Source organism: Phalangium opilio, unplaced genomic scaffold, assembly GCF_054372755.1.
Source record: "Phalangium opilio isolate 3A_F unplaced genomic scaffold, DU_Popi_V2 ptg000217l_1, whole genome shotgun sequence".
Classification (NCBI taxonomy): Eukaryota; Metazoa; Arthropoda; class Arachnida; order Opiliones; family Phalangiidae; genus Phalangium; species Phalangium opilio.
Genome location: NW_028324218.1, coordinates 2,836,951 through 2,846,864, shown reverse-complemented (window position 1 = coordinate 2,846,864; position 9,914 = coordinate 2,836,951). Strand labels below are relative to the sequence as shown.

The following is a 9,914-nucleotide window of genomic DNA, read 5'->3' as shown; positions in this document are numbered from 1 at the left end:
CTTTTGGCAAGTAAAACCCGGTGATTGGGCCGTTTAAAAGCTTCTGGCAAGTAAAACAAGGTGATTGGGCCGTTTAAAAGCTTCTGGCAAGTAAAACAAGGTGATTGGGCCGTTTAAAAGCTTCTGGCAAGTAAAACAAGGTGATTGGGCCGTTTAAAAGCTTCTGACCAGTAAAACCCGGTGGTTGGTCCTTTTAAAAACTTCTGCCAAGTAAAACCCCGTGATTGGTCCTTTTAAAACCTTCTGCCAAGTAAAACCCCGCGATTGGTCGATTTAAAAACTTCTGCCAACCATAAACAAAATACGAACTCAGACAGAGCAGCCTGATTTACATATCAATATCGAATATTGATACAAACCAAAGGACTCGAATCAATTTATTGATTTTTGATGAACTAGATTAGACTTAATTCTAACACGCCATAAGCTTAATTTAATTAAAATTTAAGTATTTCGTTCCTAAAAAGACCTAAATCGTAACAGAAACCGTTTCCGTTATAGAATTTAGATTCTTCTCAATTGTGTTTCCCTCAGCGCAAGTCAATATGCAGTGAAACGTAAAACATACGTTCAAGGATAAAAGCTGTATTACCAGTACCCCTACCTTAAAAACCCAACCAAGGTTGATTAAAACCTTCTGCCCGTTAAAATAACACTCAGCTAAATAAGTTTATCAGAACTGTAGAGTAAGGTTGATTTAATCTCGCGACGTTAGGCCTTTGTTACGCAATAACTCCCCAAGTATTCTTATAAGTAACTGACTCTTCCTAGCTTCATTGTTACGTAATTATCCCAAGTATTTATATGTATTAAGGAATCGTAAGCACCAAGTTTAAACCAATCATACCTGATAAATAGATAAGCTTACCTGTTTTAAAATTACTTAAAGTGAATTTATCTGATAAGGTGTGTTTTATATCTTAGAAACTATTGTTTAGTATTATAATGACGTTTTTGGTGACTTTAATTGCGACTGCAACTACGACAATTCGCGGAAGGATGTTATGAAACGCAGCTGTGTACATTTGACGCGATATTTCAGGTCTCTACACGTTTTAACAATTTCATGAGGACTTTTGGTAGTTTTTGAATGAACGAGTTTAGACGGTTTTAATCTGTCTTAATGAACGGATTGGGATTAATGAAGCTCCCATAAAATTAAGCCTAATTATGGAAGTTACTAATTTTATGGATGATTTTTGTCAATCTACGTTTTGGGTATGTATTAATTAACATCTTTTTAATTAATTATATATTTATTTAATTAATATATAAGAATTGAGAATTTTAAAAGAAAATTATCTAAATGATCTACTTGAGGCGGCTTGAACTCGCGCCGGTTTGTTTAAAATATATTTCTATTTTCTATTGAGGTTATCAGCCTCGTGATTGGTTAAAGGTTTTTAAAGCACGAGGGATAGAATTTAGTCACGTGATGCGCGGTTTAAATTTGAAATAGATAAATTAAATCCCATCTTTTTTTAATAAAATATATACATGAACGTTTACAAAAACATTTTCACAAACACATCCGCATCCCCATGTAAAAGTACTTAAGATGAACACCTGTGTTTTCTATATTTGAAATTTAGGACTCTAATATCACGTGGTATACCGAAAATCCCGATTTTACGTATTGCTTCCAACATACGGTTTTAGTATGGAGTCCTTGTTTATTTCTGTGGTTTTTGGTGCCACTGGAAGCTGCTGGTTTTTACAAATCCAAGAACGGACCTATAAGATGGACCATTTTAAATCTGTCAAAAATTGTAATTATTTATAAACATTTGTGATATAATAACCGATAAGTTGAGTATCTTACTTATTGATGTTATATCACTTATGCAATAACCATTTTTTTCTTAATCAACTGTGTTTTAATTAATTCTAATTATTTCACAGATCATATGTTTGACTTTAGCCCTTCTAAGTTTAGTTCAGATTATTTATGTTAATATTGACAAGACTTTGTCATCATCCGTCGAATCAGTAGCTGCCGTGGTTCAATTGGTTACTTATTTACTTGTGGTGGCGCTAGTGTACTTAGGGAAGAAAAATGGTATCATGACATCGGCTGTGCTATTTTTATATTGGCTATTGGCAGCCATAGCCGGTCTCTTCTCCTATTGGTCAACGCTTAAAAACCTTCATATACTGGTAAGAATAATACTTTACATGGCCACGTGCTTTTCAAGGCTTAGTACTGGGTTTAGGGTAGGGTTGTGAAGTATCAAGTCAGACCCCCGTAGTCCAATTTGATTAATTTTAACGTTAATTAGTCGATTTGATGATAATTTGCGCTTAAACATAGTTACATTTGAAAATTACGAGTTTTTACTTTTTCGCCAGAAGTGGAGGCAAAAGTATTGTCTCAACACAGTACGGCTGGCTGGCTGATTTAATTATTTATTTTTTTCTATTATAGAATTACATAGAAAACACCGTCATGTTTACATTGAACATGGTACAATATCCATTAATTTTGACCATGTTCGCATTATCATTTTTAGCGGATGAAGTACCGCGTTATCGCGAACATTATAAAGATGGAGATCCTGTAAGTTTATTAATGTGCTTTTATTGAATCTTTTTGGTAACTTTATTTATTTATTTACTTCAGAAAGAGTCTCCTGAAGTTACGGCCTCATTTCCAAGCAAAGTTTACTTTCAATGGCTTACCGGGTAAGTTTTTAATGTGTTTAAAAATAAATTCACTTTATTAATTTAATTTAATTAAATATCCGAAAAGATTCTTAATAAGGGGTTATAAAAGACCGCTGACCTTCAATGACATTTACGAAGCAAACTATTACGACAAAGCTGCAGTTATTAGATCAAAATTTGAGAAACATTGGTTACCCGCGGTGCGGAAAAAATCGTTAGTAATCAAATTTAATTAATTTAATTTAATTTAGCTTACTTTAGTAAATTTTGAATTATTTCTATATTAGTTCAACTAAAGTTTATAAATTCGATCCGGACATTGCCGAAACTGAACTGAACGGAGTCGCATCTGATGACTATGCCAAACCAAAAACTCGCGCGAAAGCTAGTATCGTTCCCGCCTTAATTAAAGCCTACTGGCCATATTTTTTAACCACTTCTTTTGGTCGACTACTTTCTGATATTATGTCCTTCGCAAACCCTTTTATTCTCAGGTACCTCGTTTAATCCAAAGGGATAATTAATAAATTAACGTTAAGCCTAATGAACATTTAGATGGCTTATTGAGTACGTTAACAGTGACGATCCTAAATGGAAGGGATACTTCTACGTCGCGTTATTGTTTGTAGCTAACGTACTTCAAACGTCAATTCACGCTGTCTATTTTAGACGTTGCGTCAAGTTGGGTTTACGCATTCGTAGTTGTGCCATGGCAGTTATATACAAAAAGGTTAGTCTCTTCTTATTGTATGACCAAGGCCAAAATCCCATTTCCTAAGCCTTGCCATACGTGCCAAGTCTAAAATCCCAGCCCCTTTCGTTAAGCCTTTCCATACGTGCCAAGTCTAAAGTCCCAGCCCCTTTCGTTAAGCCTTGCCATAGTGCCAAGTCTAAAATCCCAGCCCCTTTTCGTTAAGCCTTGCCATACGTGCCAAGTCTAAAATCCCAGCCCCTTTTCGTTAAGCCTTGCCATACGTGCCAAGTCCAAAATCCCAGCCCCTTTCGTTAAGCCTTGTCATACGTGCCTAGTCTAAAATCGCAGCAACTTTCGTTAAGCCTTGCCATACGTGCCAAGTCTAAAACCCCAGCCCCTTTCGTTAAGCCTTGCCATGCCATACGTGCCGAGTCTAAAATCCCAGCCCCTTTCGTTAAGCCTTGCCATACGTGCCAAGTCCAAAATCCCAGCCCCTTTCGTTAAGCCTTGCCATACGTGCCAAGTCTAAAATCCCAGCCCCTTTCGTTAAGCCTTGCCATACGTGCCAAGTCCAAAATCCCAGCCTTGTCATACCTGCTAAGGCTTAACTGTCTCTTATACGCGTAGGTTCTAAGCCTTTCCAACGCCGCTAGACGCAAATTAACCATGGGCGTCATATTAAACTCCATGTCCGTGGACGCTGATGCCTTCGTGTTGCTGATGATGGAAATTAACCTGATATGGTCAGCTCCGTTGAAGATCGCCTTGTGCTTATACCTTTTGTACGAAATACTTGGACCAGCAACTTTCGCAGGATTGGCCATCATCGTATTGTTCATACCAATCGAAGGATACTTGGCCAGACTTGCGAAGAAATTCCAAGCAGAGTTAATGGGCGTCAAAGACTTGCGCGTCAAACTGATGAGCGAAATCTTGAACGGCATCAAAGTCCTCAAGTTGTACGGTTGGGAAAATTCATTTCAAGATAAGGTTGTTGAGCTACGGAAACAGGAAATGGTTTTGTTGAGGAAGATGACCATTTTGAACTCCCTTACAGTATCGTTGTTGTGGTTGGCACCGTTTTTGGTAAGTATTTCCGGTAAGGCTTATATCTTTTAGGTTTAACTGGGGTGTTTTTGGACAGGTTTCCGTTGTAAGCTTCGCGGCTTTTGTACTTGCTGATGACAGTAACGTACTGACAGCTACAACGGCGTTTGTGTCCTTGAGGTTGTTTAATATGTTGAAAGATCCAATGAATGAGTTACCCGACACAATAAACTACCTCATTGTGGTAAGTTTAAATTTATTATTTGAATACTTCAAGTCACTAAGCCTAACTTGGCCTATAATTTCCCCTGAAACGCTAAGCCTAACTTGGCCTACAATTTCCACTGAAAAGTCGCTAAGCCTAACTTGGCCTACAATTTCCCCTGAAACACTAAGCCTAACTTGACCTATACAATTTCCCCAGAAACACTAAGCCTAACTTGGCCTACAATTTCCCCTGAAACGCTAAGCCTAACTTGGCCTACAATTTCCCCAGAAACACTAAGCCTAACTTGACCTATACAATCACCCCTGAAACGCTAAGCCTAACTTGGCCTACAATTTCCCCAGAAACGCTAAGCCTAACTTGGCCTACAATTTCCCCTGAAACCCTAAGCCTAACTTGGCCTACAATTTCCCCTGAAACGCTAAGCCTAACTTGGCCTACAATTTCCCCAGAAACACTAAGCCTAACTTGACCTATACAATCACCCCTGAAACGCTAAGCCTAACTTGGCCTACAATTTCCCCAGAAACGCTAAGTCTAACTTGGCCTACAATTTCCCCTGAAACGCTAAGCCTAACTTGGCCTACAATTTCCCCAGAAACACTAAGCCTAACTTGACCTATACAATCACCCCTGAAACGCTAAGCCTAACTTGGCCTACAATTTCCCCTGAAACCCTAAGCCTAACTTGGCCTACAATTTCCCCTGAAACGCTAAGCCTAACTTGGCCTACAATTTCCCCTGAAACCCTAAGCCTAACTTGGCCTACAATTTCCCCTGAAACACTAAGCCTAACTTGGCCTACAATTTCCCCTGAAACACTAAGCCTAACTTGGCCTACGATTTCTCCTGAAACGCTAAACCTAACTTGGCCTACAATTTCCCCTGAAACTCAAAGCCTAACTTGGCCTACAAATGTCGTTAATTCAGGTATCAGTCGGTGTCAGGAGAATCAACAGCGTCCTAAACAGCGAAGACTTAGAAGATTACGTTGACGACAAAAACATCTCTGGTAAAAACGTCATCGACATCAGCAACGCGTCATTCCGATGGGAAGACGAAGGTCCTCCTGTTCTAAAGAACATCAAACTCGAAGTCAGTAAAGGCGCCTTAGTTGCTGTTGTAGGTCAAGTTGGTTCCGGAAAATCCTCACTACTGTCCGCGATACTTGGCGACATGGAGAAAATCGATGGTAAAGTGAAGACTAAAGGTTCATTGGCTTATGTTCCGCAACAAGCCTGGATCCAGAATGCCACTTTACAAAACAATATCCTTTTTGATCAACCATACGATGTGGTCAAGTATCAAGAAATCGTTCGCGCTTGCACACTTGACGTCGACTTCGATATCCTACCAGCTAGAGATCAAACCGAAATTGGTGAAAAGGGTATCAACTTGAGTGGAGGTCAAAAGCAAAGGGTTAGCTTAGCCAGAGCGGTTTACAGAGATAGCGACATTGTTTTAATGGATGACCCATTGGGCGCTGTGGATTCGCATGTTGGAAAACATATCTTTGATAAAGTTATCGGAAATCAAGGCATTTTGAAAGATAAAGTAAGTTTTTATTACCTAACCGAGGTTTAGGGTAAAACTAGACCACCAAGGCTTAGGGTAAAACTAGACCACCAAGGCTTAGGGTAAAACTAGACCACCAAGGCTTAGGGTAAAACTAGACCACCAAGGCTTAGGGTAAAACTAGACCACCAAGGTTTAGGGTAAAACTAGACCACCAAGGCTTAGGGTAGAACTAGACCACCAAGGTTTAGGGTAAAACTAGACCACCAAGGTTTAGGGTAAAACTAGACCACCAAGGTTTAGGGTAAAACTAGACCACCAAGGCTTAGGGTAAAACTAGACCACCAAGGCTTAGGGTAAAACTAGACCACCAAGGCTTAGCATCAAATAATCGTTTATTGCAGACCAGGATTCTCGTGACGCATAGTGTTACGTTTCTACCGGAAGTTGACTTCATCTTGGTCATGAAGAACGGTGAAATATCGGAAATGGGAACATACCAGGAGATAATCTCCTCGGATGACGGGGCTTTCAAGGATTTCTTGAGTCAACACGTCAAGGAGGGTATAGACGAAGACGATGAGGAATATAATGTCCTCGTCGAAATGGTCGGTCGTGGCAAGGCCCCGGAAATCATACGTCAAATAAGTCAAATATCAAAGGGTTCCCAAAAATCCAAAGCCAAGTCGAACGATAGTTTGGCAGTTTCCAAAGAGGACATCAGAAAAAAACGAGGAGGCGGCAAAGAATTAATCAAAGCTGAGATTGAATTACAAGGAGCTGTAAGTACTTGTCTTAATTTCAGTGATAAAAAGGTGACTTATTACTTTTACCACGCAACAGACCTTATGGTCAGTTTACAAACAATATCTTCAAGCCATGAAATACATCTGGTTCATCATATGCATGTTGGGTTTCGCTGTCCAACAAGGTTTCGCAGTTGGTTCCAATTTTTGGTTGAACATTTGGAGTCAAGACGCTGAACGCGCCGGGAACTCGACCTTTGTTGACACTGACCTAAGAAACTTGAGGCTGGGAATCTATTTCCTGTTGGGCAGCCTTCAAAGTATCTTCTTGATGGGTACCATGGTCCTATTATTCATTTCCGGTCTTCGAGCTTCCAATAAGCTACACTTTGATATGTTAACGCGAGTCTTACATTCGCCAATGTCCTTCTTCGATACGACACCAATGGGACGTATCTTGAACCGTTTCGCGAAAGACGTTGATTCATGCGATCTCGAAGTGACCAGGACGATAAGACGTTTTTTCGTCAATGGTATCAACATCATTGGTGCTTTGTTGGCCATTGTCATCGAGTTGCCCTTGTTTATCGTGTCCGTCATACCCGTGGTCATCTTCTACAGTTTTGTGCAACGAGTGTACTTGGCGACAAGTCGGCAAACTAAGAGGATGGAAGCCAATAGTCGGTCGCCATTGTACGCCCATTTTTCAGAGTCTATTTCCGGTGCAAGTACCATTAGGGCTTACGGAGCCGTATCGAGGTTCATTCAGAGGTCAGATAGGTTAATTGATAATAATGCCATGTTGCAATACATCAGAAGAAATACCAACAGGTAAGTGAATGAGATTAGGCTTACGCGTCCTTTCCTAAGCCTCGTTGCTAACCCTAACTTCGACGTGATGCTCAGATGGTTGTCCGTAACTCTGGACGTGATTGGCAGTGTCTTGTTACTGTTCATTGGTTTATTCATAGTAATTTATCAGCATAATTTAACACCTGGAAGTGTTGGTTTCATCATCACCAACGCTAATAGCGTAAGTATTTAATTGTTTTTAATTTAGGCCTAACCATTTTTAATTATAAGCCTAACTATTTCGTTAATTATAATTAAACTCGTAGATGATATCGCTGCTTTTTGCTGCGGTTGTAACTACATCTAATTTAGAAGCAGTATTAGTTTCGGTTGAACGTTTGTCGGAGTATACTTGTTTAAAAACAGAGGTGAGTTAAAATTAGGCTTAAGATGGCTTCGCCAAGGCTTAAGATGGCTTTGCCGAGGTTTAAGATGGCTTTGCCGAGGTTTAAGATGGCTTTGCCGAGGTTTAAGATGGCTTTGCCGAGGTTTAAGATGGCTTTGCCGAGGTTTAAGATGGCTTTGCCGAGGTTTAAGATGGCTTTGCCGAGGTTTAAGATGGCTTTGCCGAGGTTTAAGATGGCTTTGCCGAGGTTTAAGATGGCTTTGCCGAGGTTTAAGATGGCTTTGCCGAGGTTTAAGATGGCTTTGCCGAGGTTTAAGATGGCTTTGCCGAGGTTTAAGATGGCTTTGCCGAGGTTTAAGATGGCTTTGCCGAGGTTTAAGATGGCTTTGCCGAGGCTTAAGATGGCTTTGCCGAGGTTTAAGATGGCTTAACCGAGGCTTAAGATGGCTTTGCCCAGGTTTAAGATGGCTTTGCCGAGGTTTAAGATGGCTTTGCCGAGGTTTAAGATGGCTTTGCCGAGGTTTAAGATGGCTTTTCCGAGGTTTAAGATGGCTTTGCCGAGGCTTAAGATGGATTTGCAGAGGCTTAAGGTTTGATTATTCAATAGGCGGCCTGGGAGGTAAAAGAAACAAAACCTGCGCTATCATGGCCCGATCAAGGGCGAATAGTCTTTCAAAATTATTCAACGCGCTACCGGGATGGCTTAGACTTAGTTTTGAATGACATATCCTTCACTATAAACCCATCTGAAAAGGTAAAGTACTTAACACAGTTATCTTTCTTTAAATCACTAAGCCTTGATCGATCGGGTTTTATCCTAAACAGGTGGGGATTGTGGGTCGTACCGGGGCGGGTAAGTCATCATTAACCCTGGCACTCTTCAGGATCGTTGAACCAGTCTCTGGTTCCATCATTATTGACGGCGTTGACATATCAACCCTTGGTCTATTTGACCATCGATCGAAACTGACCATCATTCCCCAAGACCCTGTACTATTTTCGGGTCCACTAAGAATCAACTTAGACCCATTCAACAAACATTCCGACCAGGAACTCTGGACAGCTTTGGAACTGTCCCATTTAAAGTCCTTCGTCGAAACATTAGACCAAGGCTTAGACTACGATATTGCCGAAGGCGGTGATAATCTTAGTGTGGGACAAAGACAGTTGATCTGTTTGGCCAGGGCCTTGTTGAGAAAGACCAAAATACTGGTTCTTGATGAAGCGACAGCCTCTGTTGACCTTGACACCGATGACCTTATACAAACTACCATAAGGAAGGAGTTCCATGACTGTACCATAGTCACCATCGCTCACAGATTGAATACCATCATGGATTATGACAGAGTCATGGTACTTGATAAAGGAACCATTTCCGAATTTGATTCAATATCAAATTTACTACAGAATAATAAATCAATGTTTTATGGAATGGCTAAAGATGCGGGCCTTGTATGACGTCACTTAAATTTGTAGTTTTTTCCCATATTTAGTAAATTATATAATAAAATTATGCATATTTTACTCTAATTTATGACTTATCGTGATTCATTTACTCTAATTTATGACTTCTCGTGATTCATTTACTCTAATTTATGACTTCTCGTGATTCATTTACTCTAATTTATGACTTCTCGTGATTCATTTACTCTAATTTATGACTTCTCGTGATTCATTTACTCTAATTTATGACTTCTCGTGATTCATTTACTCTAATTTATGACTTCTCGTGATTCATTTACTCTAATTTATGACTTCTCGTGATTCATTTCAATTTGAATTTAACCGCCAGTAAAAATACAATAAAATACTTATGTTCAGCGC

The 9,914-nt window shown here is 39.8% G+C and overlaps 1 protein-coding gene across 1 annotated transcript; it reads left to right on the top strand.

Annotated features, from left to right (window-relative positions):
* Window positions 1–545: 545 nt before the first annotated feature.
* Window positions 546–9,618, top strand: LOC149615645 (ATP-binding cassette sub-family C member 1-like). Its single transcript, XM_089856538.1, has 17 exons — window positions 546–1,218; window positions 1,593–1,769; window positions 1,903–2,157; window positions 2,426–2,557; window positions 2,621–2,682; window positions 2,750–2,878; window positions 2,952–3,158; window positions 3,220–3,394; window positions 3,986–4,444; window positions 4,503–4,649; window positions 5,562–6,185; window positions 6,551–6,928; window positions 6,990–7,723; window positions 7,799–7,925; window positions 8,011–8,112; window positions 8,698–8,844; window positions 8,916–9,618. The coding sequence occupies exons 1-17, from the start codon at window positions 1,171–1,173 to the stop codon at window positions 9,546–9,548; spliced, it is 4,536 nt and encodes a 1,511-aa protein (XP_089712664.1). The 5' UTR covers window positions 546–1,170; the 3' UTR covers window positions 9,549–9,618.
* Window positions 9,619–9,914: the final 296 nt, after the last annotated feature.